General features: G+C 32.6%; 4 protein-coding genes across 7 annotated transcripts; 2 read left to right on the forward strand and 2 right to left on the reverse strand.

The window, feature by feature from the left end:
* Positions 1-34: 34 nt before the first annotated feature.
* On the forward strand, positions 35-1,411 carry LOC126758920 (uncharacterized). The gene is made up of 2 exons (XM_050473373.1): positions 35-284; positions 360-1,411. Exons 1-2 carry the CDS (start codon positions 257-259, stop codon positions 1,289-1,291), a joined length of 960 nt encoding a protein of 319 aa, XP_050329330.1. The 5' UTR covers positions 35-256; the 3' UTR covers positions 1,292-1,411.
* Positions 1,412-1,636: 225 nt separating this feature from the next.
* LOC126758912 (anaphase-promoting complex subunit 7) lies at positions 1,637-20,851 on the forward strand. 2 transcript variants are annotated; one of them, XM_050473357.1, is made up of 5 exons: positions 1,637-2,319; positions 2,388-3,046; positions 3,110-3,390; positions 3,459-3,689; positions 20,735-20,851. In XM_050473357.1, exons 1-4 carry the CDS (start codon positions 1,749-1,751, stop codon positions 3,676-3,678), a joined length of 1,731 nt encoding a protein of 576 aa, XP_050329314.1. In that variant the 5' UTR covers positions 1,637-1,748; the 3' UTR covers positions 3,679-3,689; positions 20,735-20,851. The 2 variants fall into 2 exon arrangements, with proteins under 2 accessions (XP_050329314.1, XP_050329313.1); XM_050473356.1 differs by lacking the exon at positions 20,735-20,851 and having other exon boundaries at positions 3,459-3,925.
* Positions 3,846-4,419, reverse strand: LOC126758921 (DNA polymerase epsilon subunit 3). Its single transcript, XM_050473374.1, has one exon. The coding sequence runs from the start codon at positions 4,304-4,306 to the stop codon at positions 3,920-3,922; it is 387 nt and encodes a 128-aa protein (XP_050329331.1). The 5' UTR covers positions 4,307-4,419; the 3' UTR covers positions 3,846-3,919.
* On the reverse strand, positions 5,787-18,090 carry LOC126758918 (putative uncharacterized protein DDB_G0290521). 3 transcript variants are annotated; one of them, XM_050473364.1, is made up of 4 exons: positions 17,290-18,090; positions 7,454-7,593; positions 7,228-7,384; positions 5,787-7,155 (listed from the first exon to the last, which is right to left on the reverse strand). In XM_050473364.1, the coding sequence occupies exons 1-4, from the start codon at positions 17,332-17,334 to the stop codon at positions 6,259-6,261; spliced, it is 1,239 nt and encodes a 412-aa protein (XP_050329321.1). In that variant the 5' UTR covers positions 17,335-18,090; the 3' UTR covers positions 5,787-6,258. The 3 variants fall into 3 exon arrangements, with proteins under 3 accessions (XP_050329321.1, XP_050329323.1, XP_050329322.1); XM_050473366.1 differs by lacking the exon at positions 17,290-18,090 and adding an exon at positions 14,867-15,656; XM_050473365.1 differs by lacking the exon at positions 17,290-18,090 and adding an exon at positions 7,679-7,812.
* Positions 20,852-21,900: the final 1,049 nt, after the last annotated feature.

Here is a 21,900-nt window from a genome sequence, read left to right on the forward strand (position 1 = left end):
TCATTACCTTTTTCTCTACTACTAAAGACTGTATACAACGCATGGTGTAGAACTCGTTACTTTAGCGGCTGCTTCTGATCGCTCAGCTACACAAATTGCGGTTGTTTTTCATAACGCCTCTATATATTATTGTTGGTTTTGTTAATACTTTTGTTAGTACTCGTACACTTTAACAGTTTTTATTTATTTTTGTACTTTGAAAGTGCTTGTAATGTGTTAAACTTAAATTGGGTTAAATAATAATTGTGATGAAAAAATGAATTCTTTTAGTCGTGCTTATCGGGGTATGTACATACATATGTAAATATGCAAAAATTTATAAAATTAACTATAAATGGTGCTTTTAACTCAAACAATAGATCCCAAATCACCACTTACTCCACTTACACCGCTTACTGCGAGTACTGCGTTCAATTTCAATATAAGTGGTGACTCGCTTAAACCTTTTATAAATGCCATAGAAGCTGAACGCACTAAAGAAACACCAAAATCTTCGCCAGCTGGATTGGCATGTGGTGCAAAATACGTGAATGCGAACAAATATATCAAACGTCAGCCGGCTAATGTTTTATCTGACACTACAAATAAATCAAGAAAACTTTCACCGAGATTCATTTCAAAGAAATCTGATGTTGACGACAAAAAAACTTTGAAAAAATCGAATAATGATCTTAATAACAATAAAATTAGTTCGAGGTACTCATCAACAAGCATTTCTTCCAGCTCCTCACGTGGGTCTTTTAAATGCAATGAATCATCTTTTAAAGAAACTGACACAATTCCATCCTCAAAATTCAAGTTAAGTCCTCGCGCTACGTCTACTTATAACTATTATAGTGTATCCAGCAGCCAAAGTTCTTCACATAGCTCTAGCGGTTCAATTAATTCAAATAATTCTTTTGAAAATAATTCAAGTACAACTCCAAATTCTTTTAACTATAATGGAAGTGCACGTCATCATAAGCCACCGAAACTTGTTCTCAATGATACAAATGTTGCTGAAACTGACTCCACCATGTCAACTGTCTTCAACTGGGTGTGGAATTGCCTGTCACCTATGAAGAATCCATCTATTTATGATTTGCTGGCACGCGTTGATATGCAAAAATATTGGGAAATTTTTGAGAAAGAAGAAATATTAGATTTGGATGTATTTTCAACTTTAACTATGGCGGACTTGGCAGCTATTGGCATTAAAGATACTAACGACTGTATCAAAATATTAAAATCTGTTGGATGGGCACTCGATTTTCTGTCGGGCTTATTAAATTTTAAAAGGCCTGAAAAGTAAATTTGTAGTTACAAAAAATTTTGTTTATAATTTTATGTTTAAATGTTCGTGTTTGTACAGATGTTTAATTTTGTGAAATGTATTGACTATAAAGAATAAATTTGACTACGAAGAAAATAATGTATTTATTTATTTTTATAACAATCATAATGTATTTGAATATTTCATTCCATAAGTTAAATATATGTATGTATGTCTTATGTATGTATATATAAGCTTGCCTAAAATTCCGTTAACGGAGCGGAGTTTTTATTGTAACTTTGCCATGAGGAAGAACAAGCGTTATATATCCGATAATATACGATTCCAATTTGCTTTACGAAATTATTTGGCATTCAAAAATTGAGGAAGCGAATTAAATTTGTATTAACTTTAAAACCATTTATAAATTAAATTTAACTAAATTCGACGTTAAACGTCGTGGTATTCCAACCGCAGTTCCAAAAATTCAGTCATAATGGAATCGGTGCTTTTCGCTAACATAAAAAAGTTATATGCTAATGAGTTGTATTCTTGTGTTATACCGGCCGCCAGTTTGCTAAATACACTTTTTCAAAATGAACGCAATGTTGCTACGCCCGAAATGGAATATCAAGTGCTTCTTTTCAGCGGCAATGCTCACTACTATGAGCGGAATTATCGTTTGGCCAGCAAACAGTATGAAGCCGCTTTACTAATGCGCAAAACTATGTTGCGCTTTAAGAATACCCAGATAGTTAGTATTGAGATAACACATGAACAATTTAGTGAACTTGAGACGCGTTACCGTCTCGCTAAATGCTATAGGGAGCTTGGTGAGGACCATAAGGCCATAAGCACACTACACGCCCTGCCCTTGAAAACCCGCACTCCCAAAGTGAATATGCTATTGGCGCAACTTTGTCACTATGGGCAAAATGTTGATAATGCGGAAGCTGTAGCAGCTTATAAAGAAGTATTAGGTGATTGTCCCATGGCATTGGTGGCTATAGAAGCGCTATTGATGTTGGGCGTGGATGGCATAGAGGTTAATTCATTGGTGGTTAATGGTATTAAAATATACATATATATAACGCTTTCCAAATAATTGCTTTTAAATTACTCTACTAAATTTCAGCTAGTACGGTGCCGAAGCACATTGATTGGTTGAGCAGCTGGATAAAGGCACACGCTCAGCTTTATGGACGTGATCATTTAGAAGCATCAAAAACATTTCAAGCCATTAACGACAACACAAAATTTCATCAAAACTCCTATTTACTCACTTTGATTGGCAAAAGTCTTTATTATTATGGACGTTATATGCAAGCGCAACAATATTTAGAGACTGCACTTATGGTAAATCCACATAATACGGATGCTCTAATGCCGTTAGCTGTCGTTTATGAATATAATCAGAAATTGCCTGAACTAGATAAACTTGCCGCACAAATTGGCAATATAAAAGAGCTGAACTCTGAGCATTGGTTTGTTGTCGCCGAAAGTTGTTATGCCGCAGGGCAGATAGTGAAGGCTATTTCGTTTGCAAAGAAAGCAATCGAGTTGGACGAACGCAACATCGAGGCGCAATTACTACGTGGACGTATTTGCTTGCAACTAAAACAAGGTGTTGAAGCAATCTCTTATTTTCGCACCGCACAATGCATTGCCAGTTACCGCTTTGAGGTATATAAAGGTCTTTACCATTGCTATGTGAGCAGAAAGCGACGGGACGAAGCACAGGCAATGTGTGCATTAGCCGTGCGTTATTTTCGCAATTCACCACGCAGTTATGTGGTATGTGTGAACTGCGTTATGAATAAGTAACAAAAGTTTGAATGTGAAATCGTTTTATTTTAGATGTTTGCGCGTGTTTTATTACATTCCAATAATCCATTGGCAAAGAAAAGCGCTAAGAAATTCTTGGCCAAAGCGTTAGAAATCGATGAGCATTATGCCGTCGCTGTAGCACTTATGGCAGACGTGTGTCAAGCAAATGGTGAAACGCAAGAAGCCAGCGCTATGTTGAAAAAGCAAGTTTTATCCTTTCCCAATCCCTCATATTTCAGCATGTTGGGTGATTTGCGTCGCACCGCCAGAGATTTGGACGGTGCCCTTGAGTATTATACAATCGCATTGAGGTATGTACATATGATACAGATATAGTAAACATAAGTGGCTGCATTTCGTTTGTATCTTCTTTTTTCAGTCTTGAGCCTAACGATCGTCACGCATTAAAAGGTGTGAAAGCGTTAACACGCGGCGGCGATAAACAAGACCAAGATACTTCGCTTATGATATCACGTCTGCGTGACGAAGAATGGCAAATTGATGAAGAAGCAGAAGAGTCCTCATCCCATGATGAAGACGATTCAGATACATACTCCGAACCATTTTGGCAAGATTTGGAATCTGAAGTGATTAATTAGTGCATTTCGAGGTTTGTAAGATTTTTTATTTAATTATACATTACTTGGTAAAAATATGACGCTAAAAGCGCATTTAGCCCAAGTATAGTAGATTTTTATCATTTTAATTTTTAGTCTAATGCCGAAAAGTACGTATTAAATGCCGTGTTATTTTAAGCGCTATAATATTTGAAAAATGTTCGTATATTTATTTGGTCAAAAAACATATACAATTATAAATAACATGTGTGATTTTCAACACCTACGACGTCTTCTCAGTCTCCATTTCTTCATCGTTTGCACTACTATTGTTGGCGGCAGCTGTAGCGCTGCTTGATTTTGCTTTATCCTTTTTATCCTTGACGGCCTTGCGGTAAGCCTCCAAATCGGTCGACAATGGCTCTACGAAGCTTTCAAATTCCAATTGTTTTAAAGCGTCCAATATATTTGCTGCTGTGATAGTTTTGTGGTTCTGTTTTCGCGCCAGCGTTGTTGATGAGGATGTCAGAAAGATCACAAAGACAGAAGCCGCCCGTGCAATGGCAGCACGCGCTTCCTTGCTCACATTCGCGCCTTCGGGCAAAGCATCTTTGATTAAGCGTCCCACTACGGCGTTTGGTAAATTCAAATCTTCAATGCGTTCGACCATGGCCAAATGAATTTATATTCAAACCAAAGTTGTAAACGAAAGTTGCTGTAAATTTGCGAATCTTTCACTTCTTTTTTTGACAATTGCACCGAAGCGGTAAACAAAATTCTAATAAATGCAATGTTGCTTCTTCCTGTCAATTCAATCACAATAGTGACTTTCCGATAAAAGTTGTGCTTATATCGATAAAAATCGATACTATCAAGATACAAGTAGTGAAGGTTTCTCTTCTTGTTTTTTGAAATTATCGATATTTAGCGAAGTGAAAATAAAATAAAGTATTGTAACGGATTTCTCGATAAATCTTGTCTTCCTTAAAACTCACTCTTGAGTCCCAATTTAAGGGCTATACACTTATCTTTAATTTGAATTCCAACAACTTAACGCTTCACTCCTTATTATCGGATTTAACAAATTTTTACTTACATATATCTCATTTGCCATTACCCTGCAGCACTCTAACTAGAACCGTGTCAGTTACACAATTCGGCAGCCCTTATACATATAGTAGATTGCAACCAAAAAATCGCCAATCGAACATTCTCGCAACTACGAATTTCGTTGTTAATTCTGGGAATTTATCTTCGATTCTATTTTGTTCTCGTATCGTATCTCTAATCCACGTTAGGATGGTCAGGATTAGATAAGTTGTCATCGAGGTCATCCAACGGTAGGCCCAGAAAAGTACTTCTCAGACGGGGTCGGACCATAGGGACAGGGGTGTCAGATATGTAGGGTTAGCAGGGCTTGCAAAGAGATGCTTAGCGTCGTGCGAGGACTCGTTGCTCGCTGGATATACATACATATGTATGTATGTATGTATGTTTGATATGTCAGGAACGATTCTGGATATGGAGGAGTTTAACCTACTCAGTATTCAGAACGAAGCTGCGCAAAGGTCACTCTCGATTCTCGCGGCACTTTGTATGCACTGGGTGGTGGTATGACTCCAAGTACGCTATTCACTGAGAGAGAGTCGGTGAATGGCAGTCAGTGCATATCTGAAGTATGTTGCGTCCGAAGTCTGGTCGGCGTATTGTTTTATGTCGTCAACGTGGTGGGGAAGGACCTCTTAATGCTCCTAAGAGGCGGTTCCGCTCCAAGCAGGTGACTGCAAGGATGATTTCTGCTAAAGCAACCCAGCATAAACTGCTTGGAGAGGAGTTCATTATGAGCCTTAACTGGCAGCATACGGGCTTCACTGTGCAGGTGTTCGATGGAAGACATCAAAAGGCATCCTGTTGTAGTCTGGAGTGCAGATTGTTCCCCTAAGGGGGCGCGATACTCTACAACAATGTTTTACAGATGTTTTTCTTCAACAATTCATAAGAATCATCTCCGTGCCTCGGTTTTCTCTCCCTGCCCAAGACAGTCGGGTCCACATAACCGGAAAAGACTAATATTTTCATCTCGGTATCATTACTTCAAATTACTTCAGGCATGTTTTCTGCCTTTACAACAACAACAACGAAAGAGAACATTATAGTAAGAGCGATATTTTATTTTGTTTTTGTTGATTTCTGTCTATACTATTTTTTATTGAAATATAAATCAAATTCTTGTATTAAATATAATTTTCTGTTTAAGTACACGAACTACAGCAAATTTTATGTACAAACTATTATATGTATGTATGTGTGCGACAACCATCCGTTCGCAAATTTACGAAAACGACAAATTTAACGGTTTGAATTTGAGCCAACTTAGTGCTCAGCTTAATTTTTGACCGCCAATTATTGTGTCTCCACCATACATTCGCTTTACAATATTTTATAATACTGCAGCTAATGTCTAAACTAGTAATTAGTTTACTGCATTTGCTAACTCAGAATTTACATGCAATTAAGTAGTACCCCGCTAACCTAACCCTACTTTAGGGTAGTATTTATATAGTATGTTTAACTAGCTTAATGTTTCAAATCGCGAAAAACAGTTATTTTTGGTATAGTAAATTATGCCTCGGGATGTGCCTCACTGTTTCCTGCCGCCGCTTCTGTAGCGCTGTCTGCGGCGCTTGCCTCCGCGGTAGTCGACGCGGGTACTGCTTCTGCAGCACCCTCCTGCAGCGTTGGCAACGTACGCGTATGCACGCCAGTCGTTTCAACGACGATCGTTGGCAGTTCAGCATTTTCAATCGCATTCGGGTTGTTAGCAGCCGCCGCGCTAGTAGCTGTCGGCACACCCGCATGCTCGGCAATCACTGGCTCCAACTCGGGCGTCGTATATTGATTAACATTAATCTCCGTTTCGGCCGCATTAATATCGATACGCGCTGGAAGTTCTTCCCTATTTGCCGGTGTCTTTGCTTCCTGACCGCCTTCTAATCTAGCAATGGTTTCGCTTTCTTCTGCTGCCTGAGACACCTCCACAGCTGGTGCAGCAGTGATGGTAACCGCCGGTGGTGCTGCTTGTGTATTATTAACAACTGCTGGCTGGGCGGTTGCTTCGCTTGTTGTGGCGGGCGCTACCGGTAATTTTGCTAAATCGGCGGGCTCAGGCGTTGAGGCCTTCGACTGTGCGGGCGTGGGCGCCTTTGATTGTGCTGGCGTTGGCGGTTTTGACGGTGCTGGCGAGGCGGAGGGCGTGGAGCTGCGCGAGCCCAATTTCTGCTTGTGTGCGCTCTTATCTAGCAGCACTGACGTGGCTTGTGGCGCTGGGCTGCCGCCGCGTTTTATTTCCTCTATTTTGGCTTCAAGCTCTTGACGTATTTCTAGAATCGGCTTGAGTAAAAAAATGGGTACGTCATCGTCGCGGCGTTGAAACAACATTTCACCCTCAAAATCCAGTAGCTTATGTTTACGCGCGCGCAATAAAATGCCAACGACTTTATCGGAGATGTAATTGTAAATCTGTGTGTGTAAGGAAGAAGGCAAGAAGTTCGTTACAGTGTTGGCGCAACGCAAGATTTTTGAGATACTTACATTGAAGAGCTCACCGAATGGTATGACACGCATTTTCGGCTCGTCCTTGACATTGTAGCCTTCTGAGTCGATGATTTGACACAACTCCAGCATTTCGCGGAGCACATGCATGTTCGCTTTCTGTCCGCGCATTTCTGTCAAACTGCCTGCCAAGGGTCTGGGGGAAAATAAAGTACAAATATATTAATATGGTGTGGTTTAGGGTACCGTCTTTTTTGCTACTTACTTGCCGTATTCGTCTTTGGAGAAGGTCGGCTTTGGCGACACACGTCCATTGGCCGTGGAGAAGGGATTCAAAAGCTGTTGCTGTTGATGTTGTTGCGTTTGTTTGTTAAACATTGCCACCTTAGAGGAGAGCGGCGAGTCCTGAAGAGTAAAAAAAGGAGTTGGAGAAGAGCGATTAGTATTTTTTTGTCCATTTGACAGTAGCTGCTAGTAGTTTGTTAAATACTTGAGACATGACGCCGGCAGGCATTTGCTGTGTGCTTTAAGTCGTGATTTTACTGTTAATTTTAAGGTTGTTTGACCGAAAGATGTGCAGACTTTGTTATTGTTTTGAAACAGAATAAAAAAAATGTTAGGAAATTTTAAAAGTTTTCATTTTAAAACTGACTTTTCATAATAATTTGAATTTTCAAACGGTATTTTGTTGCAAAGTGATTTATTAGGAGATGATCTCGATATGACCAAATTCGCATGCTTCCACAGACACTGAGCGTGAACACCAGAGTATTAAACAAGTTGAATGAAAATCAACCCGGACAAAAATATAATGGGATATACATACATATAAATGATCAGCGTAATGAGCTGAGTCTACTTGGTCATGTCCGTCAGTCTATTTGTCTGAATATACGTCCCTCGAAATGTAACGCAGAATAACTCTTGCCAACAAGTGCTACTTTGGACTGAGTAGGTAATTGAGAAGTAAAGTCCTCTCTCGACGAACAAAAACCAAACTCTATTAGACACTCATTATTCCCGCCCTGTTATATAGTACAGAGGCATGGGCGATGACAACATCTGATAAGTCGGCCTTAAGAGTTTTCGAGAGAAAGGTTCTGCGAACGATTTATGGTACTTTGCGTGTTGGCTACGGCGAATATTGCATTTGATGGAACAATGAGCAGCTGTATGAGATATACGACGACATTGATTTAGTTCAGCGAATTAAAAGACAGCGGCTACGCTGGCTAGGTCATGTCGTCCGAATGGACGAAAGCACTCCAGCTCTGAAAGTATTCGACGCAGTAACCGCCGGGGGAAGCAGAGGAAGAGGAAGACCTCTAATCCGTTGGAAAGACCAGGTGGAGAAGGACTTGGCTTCGCTTGTAATCTCCAATTGGCGCCACCTTGCAAAAAGAAGAAACGACTGGCGCGCTGTTGTTAACTCGGATATAACCGCGTAAGCGGTTTCTACGTCAGTAAAGAAGAAGAAGTCCCTTACCACCTTGCACACCTAATTTTCTGTCCTCTTTTCCTCTAATAAGCTGCTCATTTGTCGGAACCATTTTAGCATATACATATTTGTACAAGCTGACCGATCAAAATCAAGCCCTTGTATGGGATTTTTTCGTTTGACAAGACATCTTGGCACACATTATTCACCGTAACAACGCTACAATCTCCGGACAAGTTGTTTAGATCGGACGACTATAGCATATAGTTGCCATACAAAGCTATCTATCAAAATCAAGTCCTCAAGCAACGTTACAATCTCCGAGCATATAATTGAGATCGGACTATAAAAACTGAGCTATTAAAATCAAAATATAGATGTTTGTATATCTTTTTATGCTATAAAGAAAGCATTGTTGAAGGGTGTTACAACACGTAATTTAGGAAGAATTATTTTAAATTTTTTATTTCTTGTTTTTTGTGTTTTTTATGTCATAATTTGAAATTCTCAAACACAATTTCATCATTCATTCACAAGTTTGCTCATTCAAAGTCCATTCATTAAGTACTTGCTTGAAGAGCCAATTTCACATTTTTCTCTAATGACCGCTATGTGTATCACCGGGCGTATGCGTGATTTTCATTTTGTTTCATGCTTGTTCTTATGCATTCCGCCAATTAATCAAAACATTAGCAGCGCGTAGTAACAGGATTTCAAACTTTTTTTTTCAATTATTTGTCTAAATGTCGCGAAAGGGCTGATTTATTTACCATACACCCACAAGTGTTGGTTGTTTTTGTTTTTGCGCACAAAATGGCAGCAGGTGACGTGCATAAATTTCGTTTTATGCACCTGCATAGCATGTTATGTATGTATGTATGTATGTATGTATGCATGTAAGTGCATTGTAAATAATTATAGTTGCTTGTGTTGCATCAAAAGAAAGCAAAGTGCAACCCTGCGCTTGCCAGTGAATTTTGATTTATTTTTAAAGCGCAAGTGTCAATGGCATAACAGTATTTTTTTTTTACTTTTTTCGGTTATCGTTTTAGCTGCAATAGTTGTTTTTATTGTTGCAAACGAAATTCGCACGAAAAAACAGCTCAAGGTTGCAACAATGTGAAATGGCTCACCTTTGTCTAATTGTAGACGCCATAAAAAGTAATAATTTTAAGTTTAGTTTGCTTAGATTTTTGATGGAATATACATACATGCATACGATATATACATATAATGATTTATTGCCAAAAGCATGCGAACACGTGTATTCGGTAGTTGCTGTAAGCGGCTGCGCTGCAATTTTACGCTAATTTCGTGCACATTTAGCGATTTATAAGTATTGTACACATAAAAAGGGTACTAAAGTCCAATAGACATATTCTGCCACATTCATACACAAAAATATGCAAATATGAGCGCGCACAGTTGCCAAAACATAAATTACATTTCCTGCAACGTGTGTTAGCCTTCAGCAAATGCCAACAAGCAAACACCGAGCCTCGTTGCGGCCAAGCTAAATGAGCCTGCGCTCGACCGCATGTGCAAAATGTGCATTTTATTGTGCCCACACAGGCGCAGCAATATACACACATACACACATATGTGTGCGTTTGTGTGCAAGAAAGCATTCAAACAATTTGTAAATTAAAATACTAAACAAATGTGAAATTGATTTTTATAGGCGAAACACTTTACTAAAATATGTATATATTATTTTACTTTATATGCATCTTAACCGTTACATTTGTCTGACAGCTGCAGCAACAAAGCTTTAACGTGCAGAAATTGTGCATAGCCTAAACAGTGTGAGTCATGTGACATAAAAAATATGTAATACAAAGGAAAAAATAAAATGAAATATTCGAAATATTTTAAGTTTACAAATGTAGACAGGAATTTTTACAAACCGGAAGCTGCATCAATCAGTTTGCCGCTTGCAAAACTAGGCGGAAAGGCCACAAGTTGTCTATCAAAGTGGGCTTTTGATTGATTTTGATATGCGTATGAATGCCAATAAGTAAGAAAAAGTAAGAAAATTACAAAATTTCGCAACTGCGTTATTAAAAGGTCGTTTGTAGATTTTTACGATTTTTCCGGCATTGTGTTAACAATTTTTATGCGACGCAGCATTACGTTCTGTATCGTTTTAACAGTTCTGACTTTTGTACTGATTATACTCTTGCAACTAGTTGTTACTGAGTATTATAGTTTTGTTTTTTAATTATTATTTTTTATTTTTCGTTTAAAATTTCTTATATCATATTTTTATTAAACTATATTTTTAAATATTTATTAATTTTATAAGTTATTATTTTTAAAATGATTGTGTCAATTACATTTTTTTTTTCAAAACGTAATTGACACTTTTTAATGCTCAAAAATAAGAAAATATAATAGTAAGTACTAAAAAATAAAAATTATAAAATAATGAAAAAAATAAATAAATTATAAAAAACATTTAATTAATTAATAATTAATTTTAAGTATATAATTTATATACATAATTTAAAATTAATTTTTATATAAGTACATATATAATTTATGTATATAATTTAAAATTAATTTTTATATTAGTAGAATTTTTTTTTATAAATTATTTATTTTTTCATTATTTTATAATTTTTTAGTTTTTAGTGCTTCCTATTATATTTTCTCTTTAAATTATTCCGTCAGTAAAGAACCAGAAGAATTTTTATATTTATTTTCTAAGCAAAAATTTTTATTTAATTTTTTTATGGCAAAAACACCCACTATATTTTCTGTTAAGCCACCGCAGCTTTCGAAAAAATGTGCTTTTTCAATACTATATTTACATTTGCGTATCTGAGCACTTGTCTGTAAATATGGAATTAGTTAAATGTATTTTATGAAAATTCCAAGCATTTTTGCGGCATTTTCACCAGTCGCGGATCATAAATCATTGGCAATGAATAATACGCACAAACAAGTGAAGAAGATTTACAAACGCGCTTTGTGTTGATTTTTTGTCAAGCATGAATATTCAAAAAAAAAAGTATCGAAAAAATGCGAAAAACAAATGTCGAAAAATTTCAAAAAAATAAAAATCGATTAAATTTAAAACATTAAAAATATGCGAAAATGTTTGTTTAGAAACAAAATAATTTTTCATAAGTCTTTTTTGACGCTTATTTGACAAATATTTTTTAATATTATAATATTTATAAAATGCTAAAAATTTTTTGTAGTTTTAGATTGACATATAGAAATTTTAACATAAATTTAAAAGTAATTAAATATATAAAGTAGGCAATTACTAGCAAATCAGCTGCTGCGTTTTGTTTATTTCGTTGAGTTTTACTCTGAGGTCTAAAACCAGCCTAACACAATTGCAAATTGTAAACAAACAAAATAAAACATCATTACTAAATGAAATTTCTTTTACGTCTCACAAAGTTTCATTTTTTTTTTATTTTTTAACAAAAATTTACCGTTATAAGAACATACGCAATTTCCTAACAAAATCACATGGAATTTCTTTTGGTTTGAACTACAAGTGTGACATTGAAAACAGCAAACAAAAGAAAAACAAAAAGTGTACAAGATCACTGTCTTTAATTTGCACCCGCATGCTACATTTTGCAATGTCGCAATTTATGAAATTTTTTCTAAATCTATGTATATACAAATGTATTTTGTTTTTCTTCCGATTTTTTTTCAATTATTCACTTACGCCGCAATTGCAAGCGAAACGAAAGAGTGATCGTGAAAAATTTGTCCACTTGGCAAATAAAGTTTTTTTCCTCCATACATGCATATGTATGTATGTATGTGTATCCAATTTATACACACCCACTCATATGAGCACCCAGAAAATTATGCGCATAACACACCCCTTAAGTTGGCGACAAACGAATATAAAAAAAATAAATACTGTGTGTACATGTATTTGAAAACACATTTCAAAAGAAAATTTGCAAGTTTGAAAAACCGTTAAGAGTGTGTGTGCTCATTGCTGTTGGAAAGCTCTAAAAGTTTTGGCACTTGGCGCGATGCGTCAATTGAATTTTTGCCGCCAACAACACAGCAACAGGCAGCGGCTGAGTATTTGAGGCGACTGCCGCCTGGGTGGCGACAAATGATTATGATCACGTTGGACCATGAACGTGAACGTACGGCCAAGCGGCAAGTGATCACTGTCATGGCGACGATTCTGTGGCTGTGTGCGGCTTGTAGTTTAGATATTTTTATGAATAGACATTCCTTTATCCATGTATTTTTTTTGTTTTTGATTTTTGGCAATTTTCTTGCCGATTGAAAATGTACTAGGCGCGTATCTAGGTAATGGGTAATGTTATGTGGGTGTGCTATATTAGAGCGTGTTTTTAACTTTTTTATTTTTGTTTTATTTTTTATTTTTACTGCGCCAAATAATGAGCTGAGCGAAAGGCGTGTACTTATGCAGACGTCAAATGTGGCGCTAATGACGCACTATGACTGCGTACACTCATAACAGACATGCTGATAATACCCAAATTAACAATTTTTTAAATCTATTTTTTAAACGAGATTTTTAAATTAAATTATATATATTATATATGTAAAAGTGCACATGTACATATATAAAGCATTCAATTTTCTTTTAAAAAGTAGTTTTGTGCTAGCATTTTATACTAAAAGAAATTTCATAAGTAAATAAGAAAATGTCTGCCACAAATTTACAATATATCCAACATTTTTCTAAACAATTTTTACGCTTCAATATTAAAAATATGTTATTTGATAATAGTCTTTAATTTAATACGAATGTCATTTAAACCCGCGTGTAAACGCCGTGTTATTATCTCGTGCTTGCGATTATTCACAATGGTTTGCTATTGACTTTTTATTATTGGAGCCTCACTTAAATGTGCTAACGTCACGTGTTGCTACTGTAAAATTCCCGTTACTTGAATTGCTTGAAATATTCGCAGAATTTTTACTAATTAAAAGTTATTCTATGAAAAATAGTAATAGATTTGGCTGATTTTTTGTTTGAGCGTGAGAGTAGAATAAATATTAGCTAAAATTGTGAGCAAGCTGCGTATTTTAAATGCAGTGAATATAGTTATTTATTTTTGTGTAGAATGAAAATAATCGTTCTGTAAAGAAGCATATAACAATAAACAGGTATGATATTTTTTATTACATGGGACAAGTATGTACATATATACATATGTACATACATATGTATAATATAATGGCTTAAATCTTGTATGGAGTAAAATATTACTTTTCAAATTAGATAATTAATGAAAAATTGCTCAGTTTAAGAAATTGTTATTGAAAATTTTCTTAGTTTTTTTTCATTTTTCTTATTTTTTTTTTAATTTTTCTTATTTCTTTTTTAATTTTTCTTATTTTCTTTTTTAATTTTTACATACTTTGATAATTGATTGTGAAATTTTTATCTTACATTTTTAATAACACAATTTTTTGACAAATTGTTTAAAATGTGTGCATTTAAAATACTTTTTTGACTAAAATTATTCTCTAAATGTTTTCAAAACCAAAAAAACCCCGGTCATAAAGTATGCTATTAATAAAACAAAAATTTTAATATTTGTTAGTACATTTATAGATACAAATGAGCAAACAACGTCATTTACTCAAGCGAAGTTCATTTCTTTGGCAACTAATAAAATTAAACATTGGCCTTTAATGTTTTTGCTTTAATAAAATGGATAATAAAAATACTTGTGTGATTGTTTTGAAAAAATTTAAAGCGAATAAAGTTTGCGAATGGAATACAAGATGTGGCATATAATATATAGTATGTATATATACATATATACAAATATAATGTAGATACTTGGCTGTTAACCCCAAAGCAGACAGAAATATCTACATTAAACAATAAATTATGGGTCCACACAAAATTAAATATAGTATATTAACATACATACATATATTAAATTTGTTAGTATATAAGTAAACTTGCTTATGATATATGGGCAATCAAACAGAAAGCAAGCATTTGGTAGATATTTTTGTGAATTAAAAAATGTTATAAAAAAAAAGAAAATATTAAAAGTAAAAATAAAAAAAATTTTGTAAATATAAATAAAAAATATTAAAGTAAAAAAAAGAAAAATATTAAAAATAAAATATTAAAGAGTGCTGACAAAAGCATTTCAAATTCCAAGTGCTTAAATTCAGAAATACTAAATAAATTACACAATACATTAATATACCGCAATAATGCGTATAACAAAAGCTTTTTTTTTATCTAATTTGCCACACCTTGTGTCATTGAATGGCGTCGAATCAATTGTTACGCCCGAACGCATTACGTATACGCCCCGTTACACCGCACGACACGTCACTAAGCCTTGTATTTGTGCCGTTTCATTCTTCATTTTTTACTTTCGTTTGGTATTTTTGTGCATTGCATAATGCTTTTTTTTTAATTATATTTTCAATTGGGATCGCTGCGCATTGGATGCGCTAACGTGCGGCTTATGAATGCGTTCGTTAAGCAAAGGCGCCAAGAAAGATCTTTACATACTTTTTGTTAGTGTTTTTCGTTTCGTTGCTGGTCTCTAGCACAAATGTTGTATCTATTTAAATTTATTTGTATATATATTTTTATTGCTTTAGCTAATATTTTTATGAATTCAGGTTTTTGGCTTTTATAAAATTAGATTTTTTAATTGAATTTGCATAAATATTTTCTTAAATGCTTTACTTTTTTCATTCTTTGGTCTGGTACACGATTTTATTTTCTCATTTATACATACTCTTTTAATTGCAACTCTGTCTGTCACACAAATGAATTTTTTTCTTGAGAAACAAGAAAAAGTTGTAAATATTGGGGGAGTTAGCGTCATTTGTAGCATATTATAGAACTTAGTAACTACGAAAAAGCAAATAACATTTAACCAGATGGATTCTTATACGCTCGAAATATATGTAGGTATGTACATATGTACATATGTATGTCCAACAACATTTTTTTTTAAATGCTATAAAATAGAAATTCGCAACTTTGATTAAATTAGTATGTAGTTTAATATTTTTTGTTTTTAATTTCACTTCATATATTTTTTTTAGTAATTTTATCATTTATTTTGTAGTTTTTTTTTTGTTTCAGTTAGAGTTATTTTTATTTTTCCAATTCAATATTTTTCTTTATTTACTAACATAACGTATATTTTTTTAATATTATTTATTTGTTTTTATCTAATTATTTTATTTACTTTATCTTTAGCTTTTACTATTTTTATATTGCTGAAATTTATTTTCATAATAGTAATTTAATAATAATAGTTTTTTTTGTTACCTAAAATTTTTTTAAATTTTTTTCTTTAATTATCACTATATTATATTTTTTAAAGAAATTTTATTTATTTTAGTTTAATTTTATTATTTTTTTTTCAAATTTAATATTTTTCTTTATTTATCAACAATAAAATATTAATTTTTTTTTAATAATTTTAATTTTTTATATATTTTTTAAAAATTTACTAAATATTTTATTTTCTTTATATATTTTTTATATTGCTGAAATATATTTATCAATTTATATCTTATTATTTTTTTTTAATAATTTTAATTTTTTATATATGTATTTCTTAAATATTAACTAAATGTTTTGATTCATTTTTACTTTTTATATTGCTGAAATTTATTTTCGTGATGCAGTGTTTTTTTGTTTTAGTTAAACTTTCTAACAATTTTTTAAAATTAATTTTTTTCTTTAATTATCACTATATTTTATATATATTTTTTTAATTGAGTTTTATTCATTTTAGTTTAATTTTATCTTTTTTTTTCAAATTCAATATTTTTCTTAACTTATCATTTTATATTTTATTCATTTTTTTTATAATTTTAATTTTTTTTATATTTTTAAATTATTTTTTATTTTTTAATATTTTCCAAATGTTTTATTTTCTTTTTACTTTTTTATATTGCTGAAATTTATTTCCGTGATGAAGTGCCTTTTTTAGTTAAACTTTCTAACAATGTTTTAAATTTAATTTTTTCTTTAATTATCAATATAATATTTATTTTGTTAATCATATTTTAGTTTAATTTTATTTTCTTCCATTTTTTCTAATTTATTATTTTTCTTTATTTATCAATTTATATTTAATTAATTTACTCTTATTTATTTTTTTAGTTATATTTTCCGAAGATTTTATTTACTTTTTTATATCGCTAAAATTTATTTTCGTGAAGCAGTACTTTGTTTGTTTTATTTAACCTTTTTTTGTTGTCCAAAAATTCTTTAAATTTAATTTTTTCTTAAATTATCAATATAATATTTATTTTGTTAATAATATTTTAGTTTAATTTTATTTTCCAATTATTATTAGTTTTTAAATATTTACTTTTATTCCATTTAGTATGCTCTATTTAATTTAATGTCTTTAAATTTTAAAAAATATTTTTTCTATTTGTAGTTTAAAATAAATACATTTTATTTATTTTTTATTTATTTTTTTTTTATAAGTGTGCATATATTTCTTTGCCTGCATTGCCGTAAAATCACTTTGTTTTCTTGCCTCACTTTTTCTCATGCCCTTAAACTGTCTCTAGTCAATTTCGAAATACCTTTCCCCAAATGCCAACTCCATGCGTCACACTCAAGCTTCATTTGCATAAATACATACATACATATGTATAAGTATGTGTAAATTAACGTTTTCGCCGCCACTTACCACCACAAAACGCAGTGCGCCCAATTCATGCGATACATCTGCCATATTTATTGCTGTACAAGTGCTTTGTTTGTTGTAGTTCTCTTCAATCAACTTGTTGCAGCAAGAATTCTTCAATTGTCTGTTTTTTAATTGAGTTGTTTTTAATTGCTTGATCGCTTTACGTGTTGCAGCTTGCAGCAAGCGGAAATGTGTCTTATGTTGCGCCAAACTTTCACGCAATTCAACCAAAATTATTGAAATCACACACACAAACGCACAATTTATGAATGCGCGCCTATGTTACGAAGGTGTTAACAGAACGCACGCCCAGCAGCGTCTAACGGCATGCACACACGCACTTGCACGCGAAAGCAGCTCAAGCGATAGCGGTAGTTGTTGCTAGTAAAGCGCGCACGCGATTGTAATGTTTTAGTGGTTTTATTTCTTTTTCTTGTTGCGTTTTGTCAAGTCGCAGTGGAATGCGCGTGAATGCTTTTGTGCAATAAAAAGTACTTTTCTTAATTTTTTTTAAATAAAAATTGTTCTCTTCTTTTTATGCTTACGCTATTTTTATCAATTATTTGCTTTTTTACGTATAAATTCCTTCACAACAGACCCGTTACGTTACGCTTATGTTCACGTTCGTTTGTTGCCTGCGTAGAACTGTGCACTTCTTCACTTGAATTTTACAATTTTTTTTTAATTTTGTTTAATTTCTTATTTTCTTAAATTATTTTCGTGCCAAAGCATACAATTGTACTGTGCGCTTATTTTTGTTGATGGTCGGACGATTGCCGTTTTTAGATTGCTCGAATTCGTGGTGTGGCTTTGGTTTTTATACGCAGTTGAATGTGAAAAGTCCAATAGCAATAACAACAATATTAACGGAAAACCTCTACTAAATGCTGTATTCGGTTGAGGAGCAGCACCGGCCATACATATGCACAAATATTTAAAATAACAACAACCACACCGAACGTAGTTTATTAACCAAAACAATGGCAAGAGTTCACACACTCTCCGCTCGTGTTTTCTTATACGAAAATTTCACGCCGTCTGCCATCTTCGGCATTTCATTGTGCGGCTGCTCAGCTTATTGACGGTGTGATCTTCATCTTCTTCTTCTTTTGCCATACATATCGTGTATGTGTGTGTGCGTGTATAGTTTTGAATGAGCACTTTGGCTTCTGCTCATTTGAATTTTCCGCTGGTTTCGGTTTTGCTCTATTTTTCAATGGGAAAACTACAGTTTTGTGTGAAGAAACTCTCATACATATACATATGTATGGCGTATGTGCGTTTCAGTTGTAAGTACTGTCACAGTTTTGATTTTAATTTTATTTCTTTTTTATGGCATTGTTTGCCGGTGCTGGTTTTTCTCTTCTTTCTGCTTGTTCAGGAATGTACGGTGCTTCGTGTAATAATTTCACTACTCGCTGAGGTTGAAAATATGTACTTACATATGTACATATGTATAAGGAAAGAAAGCTAAAAGATATATTTAAATTCATCTGTTTTAAATGATAGTAAATATAAAATATAATAATATCAGTAATAATAAAATAATATAAAAAAATAAAAATTAAAAAAATAATAATACAAATAATTTTAATATAAAATGATAATAAAAAAAATATAAAAAAAAATAATAATAATTTTAATGTAAAATAAGAATAAAAAAAAAATATTTAAAAAAATAATACAAATAATTTTAATATAAAATAATAATAAAAGTAATAGTAAAAAAGAATAAAAATATAGCAATAATGATAGTTTTACATAAAAAATAGCATAATAGCAGCATGGCCGATTAGGGACGAGTTTTTAATAACCAATAATTTTTCTTGTTTGCATGCTGACTAGTTCGGTGGGCCTAAGATTGACACTTGGACTCAGAAATCTTGGCTCTTTCACTGTCTCACTTTCTGTAACTCGATCTTCAGCATATAATCTTTTGGAATGCGTTGCTACTTGTTACTTACCTATCCGAATAGGATCAGATCGCGGAAATAACAATTCTTGGCAGGATAAACTCAATTTCGGTAACGTAGAATCGATTTTTGTGAGAGTTTCTCTTTTTGGAATGCTTGCACGTCTTCGGCATCGTTGGTTATTCTAATTTTGTTTTCGTCTTATATTTAACAGGTATTTATGGACGATCGACCCCACATTAGTATAAATTGTATTATAATTCTTTGAAGGGGCACCCTTAGTTTATAATAAAAAAAAGTCTTGTTTAGGCTGTCACACTAGATGTGCAGCTTAAGCGGAGTTTTGATCGAAAAATAATACTAATTACTAATACTGTCTGTATATACATAGTAAATATGTCTTATTGCTTGCTTAGTATACTCTATCTAAAATGTTATGTCACATACGAAGTGCGGCCAGCAGCATATTCAGCTCTTTGTAACTCTTAATCAATCGAATATTGCGTAAATTCACCAGACATTGCTGCGTGAGGTCACAAAGTCCGCTTTTTGCTGTAAAATTGAAAACTCTGTATGCATTTCACTTTGTAAACAAGCAGCTGTTGCTGAAGATGTAGGAAAAAGCGAATAGTAAAATATTGTGCAATAACACATAATCTTAAGAGAAATAAGAAAATTGTAAGCGGAAGTTAAATTACATGATATTTTTTGAATTTTTGTACTTTTTTTTTTTGTTTGAAAAAAGTTTGAGAACCACTGCCATAACGAAGCGTTTAGATTAAGCAGTCTTGCGCAGTGGATTCGTTTTCTCTTTTACTCTTTCGAAAAAAAATTGTCAAATAATTGCGGAAAAGATTGTATGTACATATGTATGTATGTATGTAATGTTTTCTAAAATAGGTATAATGGGTTCTACATTTGTGTGCAAAAATCATTTTCGAAAAATTTGCTGCAACGCAACACAAAATGTTAGTCATATAGTTAAAATAAATGAACTAATAAAATAAATAAAAAAACGCATGGATATACATACATACATACGAACACTCATACAAAAATTTACGTTTTGTTTACTTTTAAGTTTTTTAATTTTTTTTATTATTTTGTTTTTAATGTCTTCTTTCCTTTAAACCTTTTCTCTATTTTTTTATTTTTGTATATACACATTTTAACATTTTTTTATTTTATATACATATTTATTATTATTTTTTTTTATTTTTTAAATGTTTTTTTTTTTATATTCTTAAAATGTTTTTTTTACTTTTGTTTTTATATTTTTTCACTTTTATACAATACTAATGTTATAAATATGCAAATGCACTGAACTATAAAATAAAAAAAATAATTATTATTTATTATATTTCTTATATTATATGTTTGTATGTATGTACATACATATGTATGTATTTACCCTACAGCTCAGTCATAATGACATGCACCTGAGCATCGTTTTCTTAGTCACACATTTATTAACAGAGTAAATCTGCTTCTTCGCCCGCCTGTACTTATTTTTAACTTGAATCTCTTTCTAGCACTTTCTTGACACTCATTGGAATTCCTTCGAGCACGCTTGCCACATATTTCTTCCGTTTACAGACAACTGTTAAATGACGTTCGGCAACAACATACGCCAACAGCTGATCATGACAGCCGTCGTAATTATAAAGGTATGTTTGAACTATTATGATTTGTAACATTCATAATTAAAAATTATATACATAGTTATGTGTGTGTGAGTTTATTTGCATATTATGCATGTTCACATTAATAAGCGAAAATATTACACAAATGCAGCAAAGAAGAAAATTAATTAAAGGCAATAAAATAGAAAAATGCATAATTGACATGCGAGTATGTACATATGTAGATACGTATGTAGCACTGCATATTTGTGTACCACTTGGAAAATCCACGATTTTGTAGGGAAATATACAGTAGTGTATACATATGTACGGAATTAATATTGGGTAGTCGAAAAAGTATTTTCGTATTTTGTCAATAAATATCGTTGCAGTCGTATATCTCCAGTGCTACCAATCACATTGCGTCATACCATATAGTGTTGGAAAGGTAAGATTTTAAGCTTCATTTAACAAACAAAAATTAAATTCGGGGAGTTGAAAAAAAGTTCAAAAATGAGTGAAAATAATGAAGAATTTCGCTATAAATACAATACAAAAAAAATTAAGTTGAAGTTTGATTAGCAATACGAAAAGACTTTTTCGACTACCCAATATTTATGATATTTAGTAATTGTTTTTAAGAAAAAACCAAAATTTGATTCGAAATACCGAGGTAGGATCCATAATTTGTAAAAACGTTCTAGAAATTCTATATAAAACCGAGTTATTCGCTGATTTCATGTTTATGTTTTCAACGAGATGAAACGTGTAAAAATTTCCGCTTAGGGCTGTAGATCCCTATGTGGATCCGTATTAAAAAACCGAGGTCTTCATTGATTTCGTGTTTATATTTCTACCGAGATGAAAGGTGTAAAAATATCCGGACAAAGTTTAAGAGCCCTATCCGGATCCTCATTAGAAAAGCGAGTTTTTCGTATACTTGGATCTTATGATATTATCCAAATACGATTTATTTTAGAGCACTTTGAAATCAAAGGAAATAAGTAGTAGAATGTATAAAAGAGGTATATTTTACGTTCAACACTGTTTTCATCTTTCGATTAAATTCGATTTTT

Source organism: Bactrocera neohumeralis, chromosome 5 (genome assembly GCF_024586455.1).
Source record: "Bactrocera neohumeralis isolate Rockhampton chromosome 5, APGP_CSIRO_Bneo_wtdbg2-racon-allhic-juicebox.fasta_v2, whole genome shotgun sequence".
Classification (NCBI taxonomy): Eukaryota; Metazoa; Arthropoda; class Insecta; order Diptera; family Tephritidae; genus Bactrocera; species Bactrocera neohumeralis.

Excerpts from the sequence above, each read along its gene's own strand:
- LOC126758912 (XM_050473357.1), top strand. The coding sequence starts at position 1,749 with ATGGAATCGGTGCTTTTCGCTAACATAAAAAAGTTATATGCTAATGAG. Across the intron at positions 2,320-2,387 it reads TAATTCATTGGTGGTTAATG|CTAGTACGGTGCCGAAGCAC; the intron begins GTATTAAAATAT and ends ACTAAATTTCAG. Across the intron at positions 3,047-3,109 it reads ATTCACCACGCAGTTATGTG|ATGTTTGCGCGTGTTTTATT; the intron begins GTATGTGTGAAC and ends GTTTTATTTTAG.
- LOC126758918 (XM_050473364.1), bottom strand. The coding sequence starts at position 17,334 with ATGGCAGATGTATCGCATGAATTGGGCGCACTGCGTTTTGTGGTG. Across the intron at positions 7,594-17,289 it reads GCGCACTGCGTTTTGTGGTG|GACTCGCCGCTCTCCTCTAA; the intron begins GTAAGTGGCGGC and ends TTTACTCTTCAG. Across the intron at positions 7,385-7,453 it reads TCCAAAGACGAATACGGCAA|ACCCTTGGCAGGCAGTTTGA; the intron begins GTAAGTAGCAAA and ends ATTTTCCCCCAG.
- LOC126758920 (XM_050473373.1), top strand. The coding sequence starts at position 257 with ATGAATTCTTTTAGTCGTGCTTATCGGG. Across the intron at positions 285-359 it reads TTTTAGTCGTGCTTATCGGG|ATCCCAAATCACCACTTACT; the intron begins GTATGTACATAC and ends CTCAAACAATAG.
- LOC126758921 (XM_050473374.1), bottom strand. The coding sequence starts at position 4,306 with ATGGTCGAACGCATTGAAGATTTGAATTTACCAAACGCCGTAGTGGGA.